The following is a 19709-nucleotide window of genomic DNA, read 5'->3' on the forward strand; positions in this document are numbered from 1 at the left end:
CTTACTAATTATCAATAGAATTGAGCCCTTTAGCTATGAATTACTTCATTCAAGTGTCTTTTACAAGGTCATTGTGGTTAATTGTTTACCATCTTTCATGTCATACCTTTCTGCAGATGCTTGATCACTTCAGTCATTTTAATCAATACATTTTACTCTCCTATGATTCCAAGTATATTTTCATCCTACATGTGGAACCAAAAACATGTAATTTCCTTCAGTGATTTTGTTTAACATTACATTGGACGTTACATTTAGAATTGTATTATTAGTATACACAGAATCCTTTATTACAGAAGTTATGTGTACCAGGAGGCTGCTGTCACTTTGTTATTGTAGTCATGATCTTAGCCTTGTTTGTGTCCACGCAGTGGAAACTGATTGTGGTATATACACTGACACATAGTAGCTGATAAGCACCCTGTACACTTTCAGAGATAGCCATCTCTGCGCACTTCCTTCCACAGTTAGACATGTTCTTCTGCTGTTTTTAGTATCAGTACACCTTCTCCTTAACCCTTCGAATCCAGGACGTGGCGTTTGGATCTTACTAACAAAAATCAAGTTAGAGCTAGAAAAATAAATCTAATAATAATTGAACCTGCTGGTGCAGCCAAGATTAAAATAGTCAAGAGATGTTCTATTGAGTAGACACTAATGTATTCAATTCAGGGCCAATGTCTGTGCATTAGGTATAACTTGAATTAAACTAAGTTAAGAGTGACAACAGTTTCAGCTAGTGCTTCTTCAGTGTGTCACCTTACATTTTAGTGTTTTAAAGTTATAGACAGGGATAGACACAAAACTAAAATCATGGACTTGCGATTAGTCCTGATGTAACCTACAGTTTCCGTGGAGTCACATAAAAATCAATGATGATGATGATAATGATGATGATGACGATGATGATGGTGATGATGGTGATGATGATGACGATGGTGATAATGATGATGATGGTGATGGTGATGATGGTGACGATGATGATGGTGATGATGATGACGATGGTGATAATGATAATGATGGCTGATGATGATGATGATGATGATGATGATGATGATGATTAGTGGTACATGTTCTATTGTACCAATGTGTTTTCAAGCACATACCCACATGTTATATAATACAAGACTATTATGCCAATAAATGCTTGATGCTCACAAACGTTGATAATATAGCAGTGGTTTTATGTGTTCTTCTGGGAAGAGCACAATCAAACTGTTTGTTTTTTACCAGATGATCACAGCAACTTCTTAACCAATGGGAGTTTAGGAAAACATTCACCAGCGCCTCAGAAGAGCCTACCTGATCTTCCTCGTCCAAGACCAGTAAGTACATCAGAAATAACCATTCCTGTCGTTGGAACAACCAAGTAGCAAACGTGTTATTTCACTCCATTTTACTTTGTCACATTTATTAAAATGCAGTCACCCATGTAGTTACAGATGCAAACTAGATTGTACCCACAAAACTACATGTTAACTATTATCTGCAATGTACAGTATGTGTAAATATTAACGCTAATGAAGAGTAATTACAGTATCATCAAAATTCAATGTAATCACTGTTTATAATGCCAGTGTTAATAAGGGCCACCTAATGGTTTAGTGTAGGGCCTGTCAAACTCAATCCTGGGACCCCCTTTGGCTGCTGGTTTTCATTCCAACCGAGCTCTCAATTACTTAACTAGACCCTTAATTAGACCTTTTTTACTTGTTTTCAGCTCTTGAACAAATGAATGTTTCAAGTTAGCTATAACATTTGATAAGTAACTTGAACTACAACTGTTTAGGAGCTGAAAATTAGTTAAAAGGTCTAATTAAGCAAATTTTTTGTTCAATTAAGGGTCTAGTTAAGTAATTGAGAGCTCGGTTGGATTGAAAATCAGCAGCCACAGGGGGTCCCAGGATTGAGTTTGACAGGCCCTACAATAAACTCACCGAGTTTGAGAAGCCCTCATTTAGTGGTTGAGATACATGTATGGTATTTGGATGAAATGCCATGCATTTGAACCCTCAGCAGGACTGATATGGCCTAGATGTACAGTAAGTTCAAGTGAGCATTCTGGGACAGGCCTGCTGTGGTGGTGAGCACATTACACAAGGTCAGTTTTTCTAGGAACCAGCATTAACTGTGTGGGCCCTGCTAGGCAGCATGAATGAATCATGGTTCTTATAATAAGGCTGTGAAATTGCATCAGCAAAGCTTAATAGTGAACTGTGTAAGAATGGAACACGTCAAACAAAGCAGGATTATCTGGTGACGCTTTCCATTAGGGATCATTAGTTACACTTGACTTGAGTAAGGAATTCCCAGGAATTCTGGAAGGCGTTTCTGTCAATGATGTCATTGGTGGTCAGTCAATATTTTTTGCAGCACGGCTACTTACAGTTTTAAACAATTTGAAATTCTATTTGATTGTTACCACATGCCTATGGATTGATTGATTGTGTTACAAGTGTGTCATCAAGTCAATCATGAAATAGCAATCCCTGTTTCTCTTATACTGTATATGAAAGACTTTTTTTTTTTTACCTTAGTTTAGTCATGGTTTGTCCGACGTTGGAGTGAAACTATATGTTTTTTTATTATTATTTTAAAAGGATTTCTACCATAGTATCCTTTACATTTTACACCACAAAACATTTGGTACGTATTTATTAACGCAAAACATTTTCACTCTGAAAATGACTTTGAGCTTCATGCAATTTCATTTGACTGCTTTTAGGATTTGGAACAGTGGGATGTTTTTATGCAGTGCTTTTTGGAATGAATCCACTTGATAAACATCCCTGCCAAAGTCGTTTCTGGTGCCCTAAAACGAAAGCGAGTACACTGGCCCAAATCTGCCAACCTTTGCACAGGAGCGGAAGTAGTTATACTTTTTCACATTCATGATTATGTATTTTCACATGCAGGTCTTTCTTTTTTAAGCTGGGTCACTTCTTTTTTCTTGTTTTATCCATTGTCATCCCAAAAATGCCTAGCTTTTGTTTTTCAATCTTCTTTTGGCAAGTTAGCTTCTTATTCATTTTGAGATCTGTTTCCTTGACAAGCAATGAATAATTAATTTTTAACTTTCTAGTCAGATCGAAAGAGACCTGCCTGTGTGTCTGTCTGAATCCATCATTCAATGTTTTCTGGCTGTCATTTTGATGTAATTTGTCATGCTTTTTAAGGTTGCCAGCATTCCTTTATTATAAGGGTTATTTTAATAAGCTATTTCCTGTCTTGTATTGGATATGTCCTTTGCCATTAATCCATATTGGAAATATGCAAAATATCAAACAAATGGATGGAACTTGAATTACTCTATTTCTATTATAAGGCACTGCAATTATTCAGATTGCATTCTTACTTTGCTTAATACAAGCTACAGTATGTGTGGCTTGTGAGAATTGTGGTTTGGGTTAGGTTGCCATTATTTTTTGTAAGAAGGCGTGGATGTGGCTTCTGAAGCATTTGCATATGTGAGGATAGTAATCTATTTAGACATTCTGTTATTATGGTGTTGCTAAGCTGTGAGTAAAACAATGTATGTATTCTACACTGCCAGCATGCTGAGGATGCAGTATTGACCAGGAGAATCGCAGAGGTGGAGGCAGCCTGGGAAGCTTATAACTTCCACTGTGTTATTTACCAGCCATTGTCTTACATAAATCACGAGAATTGAAACCTACATCGTGGCATTATTTAACACACATTAATGTCAGTTAATAAAATCATATTTCAGATCCATAATATTACTTCTCAAAATATGTGCATTAAAATGAAAACAAAAGCATCTAGGGGTCATCTGCCTGCCCAAGCACATTGTTTCAGGTATTGTCTTAGTCTGTACTCTTAAGAACCTTGTATTGAAATGTTAGCTCCTGCTCCACACAGTCATTTCTGTTCGCTTTGCTACAGCACTCAGATTTCTGTTTTCAAGTGCCAAGCACACTGGTTCCAAAGAATTCCCGTTCAGAAGAATTGGAAGCAGATGGCAGTGTTAGTATGAGTGTTTTAAAGGCTGCTTGGCATACTGTTACAAGAGGAACATGTGGCTTCCTTGGATACCACAGGGGCTTTACCATTGCCACGACTTTAATACTCTATTCAAGTAAACCCATTATATATGGATTTTATTTGTACTTTATAGCATATTTATGGATCTGTTATGTGCTCTTTTAAACTCTCTCAGCAGGATATAAAGTACTGGTTATATCGCCACTGATGTTAATCCTCGTTTTAAAATGTGGTACTAGTGAAGTTAAATGGCATTTACAATAGGACTGTAAATTAACAGATTATAAATCTATTGTTCTAAATGTCCACTGACAGTGCTATGTCTCATGCAGTCCCATTATGTTCCAGATTTTCTGCTGTTCCAAAACTGCTAATGAAATCTAAAATGATCCCAATCCTGAGGGGCTGCACCAAGACTATATTCTTCATGTGCTCAGTGAGTGGGCAGAGGGGTTGACAATGCAGCAGTACCATGCATTTGCACTTCAAACAAAACATACTCTATTATGTTATTTGATAAAGTGCTTCCAATGATGATATGTTTTATATTGTGTTGATACCAAGAGCTAACCGTAAGCTAATGAGATCACTGTTTCAATGAAACACCCCAGCCATGCTGGAGCTCAGAAACAGTCAGCTTCTGGGAATATTCTGTTTTCTCAGCTGCTCGGGAATTCTGGGTAATTCTCAACATCCCAGTAGCTTTGGCAAGGAAACAGATAAATAGTTTTGGTTTTGTTTAGTGAAAATATCATTTGAGCATTGCTTTAGTCCGTGAGTTGTTATTCAAAGCAATTGTTCTATAACATTCTGATCATCACATGATATCAGAATGAACCCAGATCCATTAGTTAAGTAAATATAAGTTTAGGGGGACAGTGTGGCCTGGTGGTTAGGCCTTAGGACTGGGAGCCAGATTATCTTTTTGTTAAACCCCATTGCTCCCAAAAACATTATATATTAAAATGTTTTTGCTCAAAAGAGCCAACTTCCCAACATTTCGGCCTGTTTAACATACCTTTGTTAAGGGAAAGTGTGACGGTACTATAGGCTTTTGATGCCATGGTAACTACACTCACTTATTTCAGTATGGCTGCAATAAACTGCTGAGAAAGCCACTGGAATAGTCCTGCTCTGTTACTTTTATTGCAAAGCTGCCATTAATCTGCTTGCCCAGCCTGAAGAAAGTTCATTTCAAAGTTGCCTCTCATATATAATAATAATTATTAAGCGACTAACTCTTTAATGTGTTACTTAAAGACAGATTGCATCTTCTGCAGTATAGGCTAATAATAAGCCAACATGTGTTGAATAAATAGGCTTGTTTTGCTTTGTAAAGATCAACATGGACATCAGATTCCATTTCCCTAGCAGAATGTCTTGAGTGGCAGAGCTGATGAATGTCTGGTGCTCTTCTTTCGATTGTGTTCTGGGTGCATGCCGTGCTTTTCAACTGCACAATATCCAGTCTTAACCCAGAGAGGAACACAAGTAATTGAGCGCTTGTTCAAATGGTTTCTTCTTGAAATACACTTCTCACAGTTTCTCAAATGTCATGAGGAAACCGATCATTCGAGTGACCAGATCCAGCCTCTCAGTACATCATGCACCGCGATGCGAAAGTTAGCATCGTTTTCATTTGTGGGACACATCTGTTCCTTCTTGCATAAAGGGTTAATAGTAAAGCTAGTTTCAGTTGTAAATAAAGTGCTAAATGGTTTGTAAATAACACTGAAGTAATGTATGTGATGTTACAAAAACATTATTATCGTTGTAACCTATCCTTCAGAGAAACTAGAGAAAGGGTGTAAGTGTAATTAGATAAATAAAGCCCTGTTTGTTTTTGTTTCACTTTGTAATAACCTATTTGTTGCTGAAATGTAGCCTTTCCCAGCCTCTGTGTGTTTATGTAGCAAAGAGGTCTTGGCAGTAGAGGCAGGGATTTTTCCACATGTTGAAGACTTTTCAAAGACTGTTTTCTATCTTTATTTGTGCCTGTCTCCTTATCCACTTCCTTTGCATATATTTCATGCTAAATAAAGAGGCAGCCTCTGTTTGAAAAATGGGTCATATTTGTGGTCTAAAACCTAGAACTTTATGAGTCTGCGTTTTCTGAAAAAGCTAGTTAAGTATATGCTTTTAAATTAAGGCAGTTGTATGCTTTTTTTAAAAAAAAGAAATATATCAATAATTAAAATACACAGATACTGAATAAGTCTGCCAAGCTTACACCACATATGGTTCTGAAGACCATAATTACAATACAAATGTAATAGCTTTGCACTTTTATGATCTGTTGTTGATAAAAATCAACATAACATTTAGTTTTATTAGAGGCCCCTTTGAAGGTGCATTACAGTATCTTGCACGTGCTTAAAAAAAAAAAAAATGGAGCAATTATGCATCACTTATGACCAGATATTCTTAGACAGTGAAACACCTACCCTACTGTAACACACAAATAACGACATTGGCATCTGATATTGTATTCAGGAGGTCTCTGAGGCAGTGTGATGAGGGGCAGCAGCCCTTAACCCATTTGAGGACAGACGGCTTTCTCATTTTGTTAAGCATTACCGTGTTATTTTAATTTTCTCTATAACTATATTGTTGTGCTAACTTAATACACTTTTGTTAACTGCAACTGTTAATTCTGCAAATATAGCCCTTCAAATGTTTTTATGATGCATCAATACAAAATAAGAAACCAAGGTCTATTCCTTGGTGTTTTCCTCCCCACAGCGATGATAAAGCTCCATTGTTTATGTGTTGAGCTTCATAGCCAGCGTGAAATTTCACTGCTCCGATCAAGTCTGGCTTGATTGTCCTCAAATAGGACACAGAAGTCTGTAGCCAAAACGAAGGGTGTCCATGTTTTTCTATGAAGAAATATTGATTTAGAATGTACCAAATTACATCAAGATTTTTTCAAGGAAAAATGAATTTGGTACTAAATTAAGGATATATTGACAGTTAATGACACCCGCAGTTAAGAGCAGTCCTAACCTGTTTACAGGTTGATATAGATGACACTGCAATAAATAAAAATAAATAAAGCAATCGTGTCGTGCATTTTAAACTGGATATGTATGAAAAGTCTGGATTTGATTTTCCTTTCAGGCAAGCACTGAAAAGAACTCACAAGTATGCAGGGTTGTTTTTTTGAGTTGCTCCGTGATATGCCCCTGTACTACATACGCCTGGTACCCCGTGTGAGAGACTGGTACCCGTGTGAGAGACTGGTACCCATGTGAGAGACTGGTACCCATGTGAGAGACTGGTAACTGCTACCTGTGAGAGACTGATACCCGTGAGAGAGACTGGTACCCGTGTGTGAGACTGGTACCCATGTGAGAGACTGGTAACTGCTACCTGTGTGAGACAGGTACCTGTGAGAGACTGGTACCCGTGAGAGAGACTGGTACCCGTGTGTGAGACTGGTACCCATGTGAGAGACTGGTAACTGCTACCTGTGTGAGACAGGAACCTGTGAGAGACTGGTACCCGTGAGAGAGACTGGTACCCGTGTGTGAGACTGGTACCCATGTGAGAGACTGGTAACTGCTACCTGTGTGAGACAGGTACCCGTGAGAGAGACTGGTACCCGTGTGTGAGACTGGTACCCATGTGAGAGACTGGTAACTGCTACCTGTGTGAGACAGGAACCTGTGAGAGACTGGTACCCGTGAGAGAGACTGGTACCCGTGTGTGAGACTGGTACCCATGTGAGAGACTGGTAACTGCTACCTGTGTGAGACAGGTACCCGTGAGAGAGACTGGTACCCGTGTGTGAGACTGGCACCCGTGAGAGAGACTGGAGGCTGAAGGCTAAGCATCTTGATGAATAATCCCTAATCTAAATGCCAGGCCTCATTTACTGAAACTACAAAGCGGAACACGAAACTGATTTTTCTCATAATAAAATATTCCTGCTTAACAGAGCATTAAGCAGATTGGAATCCTTGCTTTAAAAAGGCTTTAAACACAATACACTAATTTAAATTCATTTCAGCTGGGAGTTTTTGTCAATATCTTGTGTGTTTAATGTATAGTTTATTTTCTGAATTCAAGTTTCACATCAGCAGTAATCTCAGTAACACACTCACATTTTGCTGTGAAGGAAAGTATACGATCATCAGCACTGAATGTTTCTAATGTATTTTCTTTCTGACGTCTGGAAATGCAATGTTTGCAATCTCGTAGTGTGTACTTTGCTGAGAGATGCATGAATACATCTACAATTAGACAGATAACAATTATTTACTGTTATTGTCTGCCTATGAATGTGTGGCTAGCTTAATTGCACAATGATATCTTATGCAGGAGCAGATATACACACAGAGGCAGTTGTAAGCAGAAAGTATAGTTTGTGCAATATAGTCTCTCAGCCATTGCGTAAATTAAAGAAGCTCCATTGAAGCCTGAAACAGTTTATAGAATACTAAAGATTGAAAATGCAAGCTTGCTGCTGTCTGCCCATGTGATATTGACTGTAAGTATGTGGGCAAACCATGACATACTGGAGCAAACACACATAGCTTTAAAAAAGACATGTTTGATATTTGAATTTGACAAACCGTTTTGAAGATTATATCACAAACATATTTATTACACATGCAGAATACTCCTAATCTATTCTCTTCCTTCAGTGTTCAGACAGGGAGCCTCTTCCAGCACCCAAGCTGGAGTCCCCCGAGGGGTACTATGAAGAAGCACAGCCGTATGACACAGCTATCAATGGTATGGTGCAAATGTTGTTTTTCACTGATAGGTGTACTCTGGTCTAGTTCTTGTTTTGTGGATAAACCGAGCGTGCAGAATATATTTCAATTAAATTCCCAGGTTAAAAGCAAGGTATTAACAAATGTTTCAATATCCACTTTCCAGTCTGTAACTGGACTTGGAGCCCTACCAATGAAAGTTTGAACGTTTGCTAACCATAATAAATAGATGAAATAGTAGATTTAAAATATGTCATGACTACTGCAGCACATAATGTGGGTCACCGCAGAGTAAAGTGTAGTGAAGCATGGCAGAGCATGGCAAGAGCATGGCTTTGCACGGTGAAGTCCTGATAAGTTATGCATCTCCTGAAATTGTGTGTCTCCCTTCTTCTCTGTCTTCACTGAGCTTTTAAACTTGTTTTCCTTGTCTTTATTGGAATATGTGGCTGTCTAACTTCACTGCACATTAGCAGAATTACAATAATGTGAATTTTATTAAACAAGAACAGCATCATCTACTTCATACTTCTTCTACTCCTTTGGGTACTGGAATGCATATTTAAAAATAGTGCCAGAAAGTTCATATTTGAAGCAGATGTTGATTTTCAAGTTCATAGTTTTAGGAACATTATCAAAATGATAATTTGGCAACCTAATTGCCATGCAAAATTCATTTCTAAATAGGCTCACTTTAGGCTTTGCATGCATGCCAATTATTATTATTATTATTTTTACTTTTTTTTTTTTTTTAAGAAATGGCGTTGCATTTTTTTGTACACATAAACAAGTTCCCTATTTATTGTTATGAATATATATTATTGTATTATTAGACAGCATTGCAGAATTTAATAAAAAAAAAAATTAAAAAATTGACAGAAGGAATTTAGATGCCTCAGTATATGAAGGCACAAGCAAGTAATGTGCACAAGCAAGCTTAACATACTAAAACATGAACTTGAGGATCTTGTCCCTGTCTCTCTCTCTCTTGTTGTGTGTCCCTGTAGATATTGGTTGTTTCGGTAGACTTATCATCCCTGGAAGCAGGACACTTATAGAGGCTGCTGATGGTGTGATTTATGTTACGATCAGCAGGGGTATCTCTTTAAATTCAGATCTTTCATGACAATGCAATTACCATTGTGAGTGTAAGGAAGGTATATACGCTGGGGGCGGGGGGGATCGTCATTATAAAGGCAGACAATGTAAAGAAATGAAGGTATTGTTGTTATCTCATTGCCCCTTGATGGTTTTCTTATATACAAGTCACATGTGTTTACTGTAAAATTCACCTTGCTGGCAATGTCTTATATAAAACTTACATTATGGTGGTGTTCGTGTTTTACATTTTGAATTGTTCTGCATGGACAACATAGAAAACATAAAGTACAGTACTGCCGCACCACATAGTGACATCTACTGCTGGTGTTTTAGAGGATGGTGAAGCTGTCAGCAGCTCCTATGAATCATATGATGAAGAAGAGATGACCAAAGGGAAGTCCACCACGCATCAGTGGCCATCCTCTGAGGCCTCCATTGAGCTCATGAAGGACGTCCGCATCTGTGCCTTCCTTTGGAGGAAGAAGTGGCTGGGCCAGTGGGCCAAACAACTGTGTGTCATCAGGGAAAACAGACTGCTGGTAGGTGAACCACACTAACACAGTGGGAATTTCCTACGGGAAGCTGACTGACTTCAAGAGGCCATTGAATACTCGTTCTTTAGTGCTGCTTTATAAGGAATCGCTCAGTTTAGATGCATGCATTGTGGAACAATGCTAGTTAGAAGATCACAGTTATATTTTTGGCAACTGGATGACCTTTCAAAGCCTTGCTGCCTTGCTAGAATAGACTGCACCTCATTAGTAGGACACATACTAATTAGTAACCATACCCCTTGTACCCACCTTACAGTGTTACAAGAGCTCGAAGGACCAGAGTCCTCAGCTAGCTGTGTCTCTGGTTGGCTGCAGTGTTGTTTACAAAGAGAAACAAGTCAAGAAGAAAGAGCACAAACTGAAAATCATTCCCAATACTGGAGACGTGATCGTCCTGGGGCTTCAAAGCAAGGAGCAGACTGAACAATGGCTTAAGGTCAGTGCAGCAGGCTGTACAACAACATGCTGCCAATGAGATAAGGTATCCACTTGATATATATGATGGAATGTTACTGTAATTCTACACTGATAAACATGTACAATTGGCTGTGAATCAGTGGTGCATGTCATGTGTGTGCCTTGTATAATATGACCCAGCTGGATGACGTAGTACTTCTTTGCCCTGCCTGTGTGGGCGCCCTTTGCCCTGCCTGTGTGGCCGCCCTTTGCCCTGCCTGTGTGGGCGCCCTTTGCCCTGCCTGTGTGGGCGCCCTTTGCCCTGCCTGTGTGGGCGCCCTTTGCCCTGCCTGCGTGGCCTCCCTTTGCCCTGCCTGTGTGGGTGCCCTTTGCCCTGCCTGTGTGGGTACCCTTTGCCCTGCCTGTTGTCAGCAGCCTCTTTCAGCACAACGAGATTGGACTGGCTCATTAATCACAATGCTTTTATGTGAGGGAAAAAGTGAACCACTTTATTGTTGTCTTTGTACCGAGTGGGAGAGGCTGAAGGGGAGCCTGTCAAATGAAATAAGAGAAAGAAGGGTTGGGAAAGACAAGGCAGAGTAATGAAGCTGGAGTGATGGCTCTTGGGGTGTCCTTGTTAATTGCATTGCAGATAAAGGTTCCAAACAGAGTATGTGAACAAGGTGGCTTAAAAAAATAAATAAAATCCACACAGTTTACAAATAACGAGCAAACAGATTCAAGGCCATGCGTTGGATTCCTACAGTACACATCAAGTTGTACCTTGAGAAGTTGTTTAAAGCACATACTGTATTTAAACAATATTTTAATGTAATCATAATTCATAATGCTTTTAAAATTCTTTGAATCCAACTCTTATATTAGAATCAAAATAAAATAAATATGTCTGGTTTATCTGCTACTGTTCTTTGAAATTGCTAACAAGTATTTTTTTGATGTTATTATTTCTATTATGTGTTAATAAATCCAATAGGTGATTCAGGAGATCACCGCAAAACAATCAGAAATTCCTGACGGATCCCATTACACCTCAGATTCACCGCACCTCAGATGCACCAAAGTAAGTACTGGATAAGACGGCTGAATCATGTGTGGAGTAGGCAGATTCTCCTTATCTGTTTTTATTTTTTATTTTAGGTATGCAATTTAAGTTGTGCATCCAGTAGTTTTTAAACAGCAAAAGCTGTTGACAGTCCAGACTCTAAACAAAACAAAATGAGAACACATATTTTGTGCAGGTCTACAAGCCATTTACATGCACGAAGGGTCCACTTGAACATGTACAGAATTACTTCTAAACCTGTCATTTGGATGGAAATGTTCAGAGAATATGTGTGAAACTCACAGGTCTCCAGAACTGTAACCTCTGTCATATCGCTTGCTGCCAGGTTGAGGTACATGAGAGACATTCAATAGCATCGGAGAGTGGAAGCAGCACGGACACGGCAGAAACCCCTGAGATAAAAGATGGTAAAGGAGTACCTCTGTTTGTTCTAACACTGTCTGGAAAAGCACCTCTCATTTACGTTCCAGTTACCCATCCAGACCGGGGTGAAAGCTGTGCTTGACAGTGTTTACTGTAAGTGAGTGACTGACTGTTCCTTTCTTGTTGCTTGTAGTTAAGAAAAAGTACGGAGCAGGACTGAAACTCAGTAATTTCATGAACATCGGGAAAAAGAAATGCAGCTCTTTGGACAGTCCAGAGAAATGTGTCGACACGTCTGGTAAGACATCGGCTTTTGCTCTTCATTCTCTCTCTGCAGCAAACTGCTGCTTTACATTCAAATGAGATTTCCTGTTTCCTTTTGAAGACGTTTGCTCAGGCAGTAAAAATAAAAGGTAATTCTTGGTACTAGCAATATACAATGAAAATCAAATTGTTTATACCCGTGGTTCGTTGCAGTGTTTGACTTTGTATTTAACTATGTTTTAATCACATTGCAATCAATAACAGCATAGACAGGGTAAGAATTATTATTAGTATTATTTTTTTTATTATTATTTTTGCACCAGTTAATAGTTGTTGCCTTTTAAACCACAACACAAATTGGATTGGTCCGGTTTTAGATTACAAGTTCTCTGGTCCTTGACATTAAACAGACTCTTCTCATTTAATGTGCTTTACACACAGGTTACATGAATGTGCTTGTGAACAGCCAGTGGAGGACGCGATGGTGTCTGATCAAGAACGGACAACTTTACTTCTATCAGGACAAGAGTAAAAACAAAGCCGCCCACCAGCCGCTGTCCCTGGAGGGGTGTGTGGTGGTGCCAGACCCGAGTCCAGAGCACTTGTACTCCTTCAGGATACTGCACAAGGGGGAGCAGAGGGCTACGCTCGAGGTGAGCTTGTGACCCCACTGTGGGTTCAGGGCATTCTTAATGCTTTCATCTAGTGTGTGGACAGTGGCATCTGTGTGGCATGCATAACCGCTGTGTTAGTCTCTTCATTAGGCTTCTATTCTTTGTATTAATTTCAGAAGTAGACAGGCGGTGTGGTGAAGGAGTTAACAGTAACCCTGGCTCGGGGTCTGCGCATTGCACCTGTCCTTGCAACACTTCTGTGGCACAGAATCAGAACTCTCACTAGAGACGCAGGAGAATCAGACTCATTGAAGATACTCAGAAATAATCATTTTTCTCTAAAGCACACTCACGACTCATCCTGCTCCGAGTTTACTGTGGATTCCCATGAGTTCATTAGAACAGTGAAAGCTTTTCTAACTGCAGAGGTGGTCTCACATTAATCAGAGATTACTGTGGAGGTGTTCTATAGAAATGAGTAGCTTCGGGCTACTCATGAATACAAGGGATCTAAGAGTTGCCTACTGGAACACACTTTAGTCGGACGATAAAAATAATGGAAACCATTAAATTGTACAATTTAATTAGTCTAAGTGAGCAATTTAGAATGAAAAATGGGAAACCATTAGCTTAATGAAGATTGAAATGCAACTGCAAGCATATTTGGGGTCCTTTAAGCAGTCAAGTCTGTTTTTAATGAACACTCTTCATCTAAATTCTTGGGACTGTGCCTAGGATAATTGATTCTTTCCAGAGTTGTGATGCATCCTAGATTTTGTCAGCTGTTTTGCTATGAGATTGCCTCCATTCGAGCATCGCCATAGAAAGACTGTTTGCAAGTTACATGTACAAACATGAAGGTATAAACAGCTAGCAGGAGTGCTTGTTTTTCCTTGTCGTTGATTGTCTGTAATCATGTTACGTAACCCATTCTAATGAATGGCATGGCAGTATTTGCCACCTTCAAGGTCAGCTCAGAAGACCGTGGTGTTCTTCCTCTTTGCAGGCGAAGTCTTCCGATGAGATGGGTCACTGGCTGGGTCTGTTATTAGCAGAGTCTGGATCCAAAACGGATCCTGAGGAGCTTACTTACGATTACGTCGACTCAGAGAGGATATCATGCATCGTCAACGCCGCTAAGAACTCTTTGAAGTAAGTATTTGATTCCTCATGTATGTCTGGAAGATGCTATGAAGCTGATTCAGATTCAGACTGACAAATATCCAAATAGACAAACAGCACAGCCTGTGGATGGCACACTATTGCAGAAGAATGCAGAACACACGTTCCACTCAGTCATTCTGCATGGGTAGTAAATGAACAGTATTTAGGGCACCACTGCTCCTGTACCACTGCAGCTGTGCCACTGCACCTCTGCTCATGTGCCACTGCAGCTGTGCCACTGCACCTCTACCACTGCAGCTGTGCCACTGCACCTCTGCTCATGTGCCACTGCAGCTGTGCACAGCCCATTCACGACTCCTCGAGCTCTAAGCGACTGTGTGGTGAGCCCCCTTATAAAAGATTACTGTGGAATTACTGTATATTTCGAGGCTGAATCATTTATTAGTTAAGACATGACAAGGGAAGTGACCACTACATTGGTCCGCCACGTGTTGCTGTATATTTCAGCACGGATAGTGCTCTTTCTGTATCTGTTCTACCTGTCACGTCTCTTGCTGTTCACAGTAATATAGTTATCTGCCCTTATTTCAAATGCTGTTTGTCCCCAGTTCCTTCCTGTAACTGAGCTGTCTGTTGTATTACAGCCTGTCTGTCACGAGTCCCTTTCTTTAGCTGAGGTGTATGTCTGCGTGTTGTATTAGTCTCAGTCTGTCCCAGTCCCTTCCTTTAGCTGAGCTGTGTCTGTGTGTTGTATTAGTCTCAGTCTGTCCCAGTCCCTTCCTTTGGCTGAGCTGTGTCTGCGTGTTGTATTAGTCTCAGTCTGTCCCAGTCCCTTCCTTTAGCTGAGCTGTGTCTGTGTGTTGTATTAGTCTCAGTCTGTCCCAGTCCCTTCCTTTAGCTGAGCTGTGTCTGTGTTGTATTACAGTCTCAGTCTGTCCCGGTCCCTTCCTTTGGCTGAGCTGTGTCTGTGTGTTGTATTAGTCTCAGTCTGTCCCAGTCCCTTCCTTTAGCTGAGCTGTGTCTGTGTTGTATTACAGTCTCAGTCTGTCCCAGTCCCTTCCTTTAGCTGGGCTGTGTCTGTGTTGTATTAGTCTCAGTCTGTCCCAGTCCCTTCCTTTGGCTGAGCTGTGTCTGTGTGTTGTATTAGTCTCAGTCTGTCCCAGTCCCTTCCTTTAGCTGAGCTGTGTCTGTGTTGTATTACAGTCTCAGTCTGTCCCAGTCCCTTCCTTTAGCTGAGCTGTGTCTGTGTTGTATTACAGTCTCAGTCTGTCCCGGTCCCTTCCTTTGGCTGAGCTGTGTCTGTGTGTTGTATTAGTCTCAGTCTGTCCCAGTCCCTTCCTTTAGCTGAGCTGTGTCTGTGTTGTATTACAGTCTCAGTCTGTCCCCAGTCCCTTCCTTTAGCTGCGCTGTGTCTGTGTTGTATTACAGTCTCAGTCTGTCCCCAGTCCCTTCCTTTAGCTGAGCTGTGTCTGTGTTGTATTACAGTCTCAGTCTGTCCCAGTCCCTTCCTTTAGCTGAGCTGTGTCTGTGTTGTATTACAGTCTCAGTCTGTCCCAGTCCCTTCCTTTAGCTGAGCTGTGTCTGTGTTGTATTAGTCTCAGTCTGTCCCAGTCCCTTCCTTTAGCTGAGCTGTGTCTGTGTTGTATTACAGTCTCAGTCTGTCCCAGTCCCTTCCTTTAGCTGAGCTGTGTGTCTGTGTGTTGTATTACAGTCTCAGTCTGTCCCCAGTCCCTTCCTTTAGCTGAGCTGTGTGTCTGTGTGTTGTATTACAGTCTCAGTCTGTCCCCAGTCCCTTCCTTTAGCTGAGCTGTGTCTGTGTTGTATTACAGTCTCAGTCTGTCCCAGTCCCTTCCTTTAGCTGAGCTGTGTCTGTGTTGTATTACAGTCTCAGTCTGTCCCAGTCCCTTCCTTTAGCTGAGCTGTGTCTGTGTTGTATTACAGCCTCATGCAGAGGAAATACTCAGAGCCCAACACATACACAGATAACCTGCCTGCCATTCAGAACGATCCTGATGACATTTACGATGATGTGGATGTGCCCGAACACACGGTAAGAAATAGGCTTCTGTGCAAAGGACTATATTCCAGTAAAGGATAACTTTACATACATGTTTTATTTAATCTGTAACCATTTGATTTCTTCTACAAACAGTATATTGTTGGTTTATCGCTCCCAAGTTATTTTTTTTCAACCAGGGCCTGTTCAATATTTTTGATCTTTCCCGTGCACATAAACCAGCAGTTAGACTCTGAGACTTCAGTCTATGTAAATTATTCACCTTATTAAAACATAATTAGGGCTTCTGTTTTTTGGTTTTTAATAATTTCATTGTTCTGAGCTTATTTTTTTGATATTTTCGAGGTACCCTGAAATTGTTTTTTTTTCTGGGCTTTTGCTTTCTTTATGCTGTATGAAATTATTGTTTTTTTCTGTCACAATATGTGTAGTAACTGGATAGTACTTGCACACTTAAGTTGTACCTTCTTTCCTTTGCTGTCTTCCACATGTACATCGTTATGGCCACTAGCATATTCTTCTGGGGTTTTTGTGTCTAGGCGTTTGTTTTACCTTTGTTTTAAATCCTCCCTATTTAACTGTAGTACAGCTTTAAATCCCGCGAACAAGCCTCTGTTCCTAATTGTAATCTGGCTTTAAATCTCGTAAGCGGAGTCTCCAATAGAAATGCAGGGATTTGCTGCCACTCAGGAGTTTAAAGTATTCAGAACGAATCAATGATAGATACAAGTCAGGAAGGAGGGACCTTGCCAACAGGGACATTTTCTTTTGTGTAGCTGTTTTTTTGTGTTTTTATGGGAAAGGGATGTAGTCAGTATGAACTCAGTAACCATTTCCAGTGTTTTTCTCGTGTTTATTGGCTAGATCCCGATTTTATTGTTTTGTATTGGGGGGTGTTTTTTCGTTTTTTATCGGTTAAGCCTTAAACATAGTTAAAAACATGAACCAGACCCTGAGGACCAGGATTTGGCATTCTTTGTACAAGCCTTCTGGGCATTAAAGATATGCTGCCCCCTAATGGACAGGATGTGTTGAAGCATGTTGAAGCTTTAAAGATCAATACCCTGTTTCACTGAACCGTCTTTTCTTGTCCTTCAGCTATTGCATCTGTTTTTTCACTAATCTGCTGTACCAATCCTATGTTTTTGATTGATTTTCAAGCAGCAAGACTGTGAGGCTATTTCCATAAGGTCATGCTGTGTTCAGAAACCATCCTGAGGTGCTCAAGGTTTTCAGGTAGCCTGGGTGTTCACCACATTCTCCAGCCCATCATTGGTTTTACAACTTTATGCCCTGAAGGATTTTTTCTGTTTAACTTCTGCTGAATACATAAAAACCTTCCAGAACGAGCTGCTCAGTGTTTCTGTGTTTAATTCCTGCAACGACTCTATCGTTCGTTCGTTCACTCTTTCTGCCCCCCGCAGCAAGAGAATGCTGCGGACTCCTGGAGCCCTGAGCAGGAGATGGACAGAGTTTACCTGGACCTGATCCCAGTCAAGTCCTTCCTTCACACCTCCCCCAACTGGCCCTCTCCTGGGAGCTCCCCTGTCCTGGGGAGAGCCTTTTGCCAAGCTGTGGACTCGGAGAGGGAGGGGGACAGCCAACCTCTGGAAGGACCCAGCAAGGTGGTTATTTAACCCAATTTACAAGTCTTCATATCCCTCTTTGGATTTCAAGACCAGAGTTAAAATGTATTGCTTCAGCCTTGGTGACGTTGTTATTTTTGGCATATATGCATAGCTCTCAGATCAGGGTGAAGAAAGTTTCAAATTTATATATATATATATATATATATATATATATATATATATATATATATATATATATATATATAATATATAATTATGAAACATAACTTTGGATTTCCCACCTCATAGTTCTTTATTATTGTTATTATTATTATTTATTTTTTTTTTTTTCTGAAAACAGGCATTTCAACAGACTGATTCTGAGATATCACCAGCAAGGACCAATAATAAAACTCAGACATCTACACCAGAAATGGATGTTGATGAGGCCTCTCCAAAGACCACAATTAAAATCCAATCCCAGCACCAGAAAACCTTCTTCCCCACTAATGACCCACAGAGGAAGAGCACAGCCAGTCCACAAGCAGTGAGAGTGACCTCTGAGTCCCCAGACAAACCCAAGCTCCCAGCAGCAGGTCAGTCTGTTTCAAGGCAGGGATGGGGTGCATTAGGGCTCTGAGCTACTGTACTCCCTTCTGTGCAGGCTAAACAAGTGGCTGATTGTCTTCACTTCCCCAGGATCACTAGAGACCAGACTGGGGAAGGGTCGGACTGAAGCAGAGATCCGTCGCTTCACCGACGAGAGGGACAGGCTAGAGAGGGAGAAGGAGCAGATCCGCAGCAGCCTGGCCCTGCTGCGCAAACACAAGCGAGAGCTCAAAGAAGACATCAGCAGCTCTAAAGGTAACTGAAGTTTAAAATCAGACATTTCGACGTGTGCTGCTTGCCTAACAAAAACAAAAGTAACAGTACACGTTTCCGAATATCTGCTTTCTGTTTTCTAAATACAGATGCAGGCAGGCTAGCTGCTCTGGAGAGCATGCTGAGAGACATCGAGGAGGGCTGTAAGCAGAAAGAGAGGCAGCGAGTGGACCTTGAACTGAACCTGATGGAAGTAAAAGAAAGCCTAAAGAAAGCAGAATCAGGGCCAGTAACGTTGGGGACAGCGGTGGACAGCAGCCTTTTAGAAACAGCAAGATTACCAGAGGTGCTGCTCAATCACTTACTTGACAATGGCAACGACAAAATGGAAGGGCTGGACCAAAACATTGCATTCCAATCATTACACCTATTTAGACACTAGGTGTCACTATTGTCCAACAAACATCATAATATTATTTTTAGTAACAAATTTCTACTTGTATCCTGAAGAGGAAAATATTGAATAATAATTATAAACTACCCAAACCTCCAGCTGCTTTAGATGAAATTCCCTCTGTACAGATTACTAAAAAAAAAAAAAAAAGAAGCATATTGACCCTAAAAGAACAGTTCATTAAATTTTTTCTCTTCATTTTTTCCAAGGCAAAAGCAGCTACATATACAGCACCAGCAACAGCAAACAATGAAGTTTCACCAGTTATCAGTGCAACAAATTTAAAGAACATACCCTTATCAATCATGGCAGCAAACAAGGGGAATGTCTTACAGAAAGCAAAGGTGAGAGTTCAAAACCAATTCATTCCTCCAGTAAGTCAGGTAATATCATTCTCATCTTAGTATCCTCAATGTACGATCGGTAATGTCACATAGGAGAGAAATGGTGGTTAGATTGCAGTAGCTGTGCAATATATTTGGGGAGAAAACATCTGTAATGTATTTGCACTAAAACTGCATTGCAAATGCAACTTGATAAACTGCAGTTTAGGTATAGATAGATAGACAGATAGACAGATAGATAGATAGACAGATAGATAGATAGATAGATAGATAGATT

The 19709-nt window shown here is 40.3% G+C and overlaps 1 protein-coding gene across 1 annotated transcript in view; it reads left to right on the forward strand.

Moving 5' to 3' along the window:
* Positions 1–19709, forward strand: part of LOC121321834 (actin filament-associated protein 1-like 2) — a 44591-nt gene that overhangs the window by 20773 nt on the left and 4109 nt on the right. Inside the window, exons 4-18 of the mRNA XM_041261093.1 lie at positions 1234–1325; positions 8655–8745; positions 10161–10366; positions 10638–10817; positions 11772–11858; positions 12187–12268; positions 12418–12522; positions 12930–13141; positions 14109–14254; positions 16169–16277; positions 17669–17869; positions 18174–18408; positions 18512–18676; positions 18784–18980; positions 19298–19432. Of these exons, the coding sequence (XP_041117027.1) occupies positions 1234–1325; positions 8655–8745; positions 10161–10366; positions 10638–10817; positions 11772–11858; positions 12187–12268; positions 12418–12522; positions 12930–13141; positions 14109–14254; positions 16169–16277; positions 17669–17869; positions 18174–18408; positions 18512–18676; positions 18784–18980; positions 19298–19432 (2243 nt within the window). The remainder of the gene's footprint in view (positions 1–1233; positions 1326–8654; positions 8746–10160; positions 10367–10637; positions 10818–11771; positions 11859–12186; positions 12269–12417; positions 12523–12929; positions 13142–14108; positions 14255–16168; positions 16278–17668; positions 17870–18173; positions 18409–18511; positions 18677–18783; positions 18981–19297; positions 19433–19709) is intronic.

The sequence above is a fragment of the Polyodon spathula genome, chromosome 10 (genome assembly GCF_017654505.1).
Source record: "Polyodon spathula isolate WHYD16114869_AA chromosome 10, ASM1765450v1, whole genome shotgun sequence".
NCBI lineage: Eukaryota > Metazoa > Chordata > Actinopteri > Acipenseriformes > Polyodontidae > Polyodon > Polyodon spathula.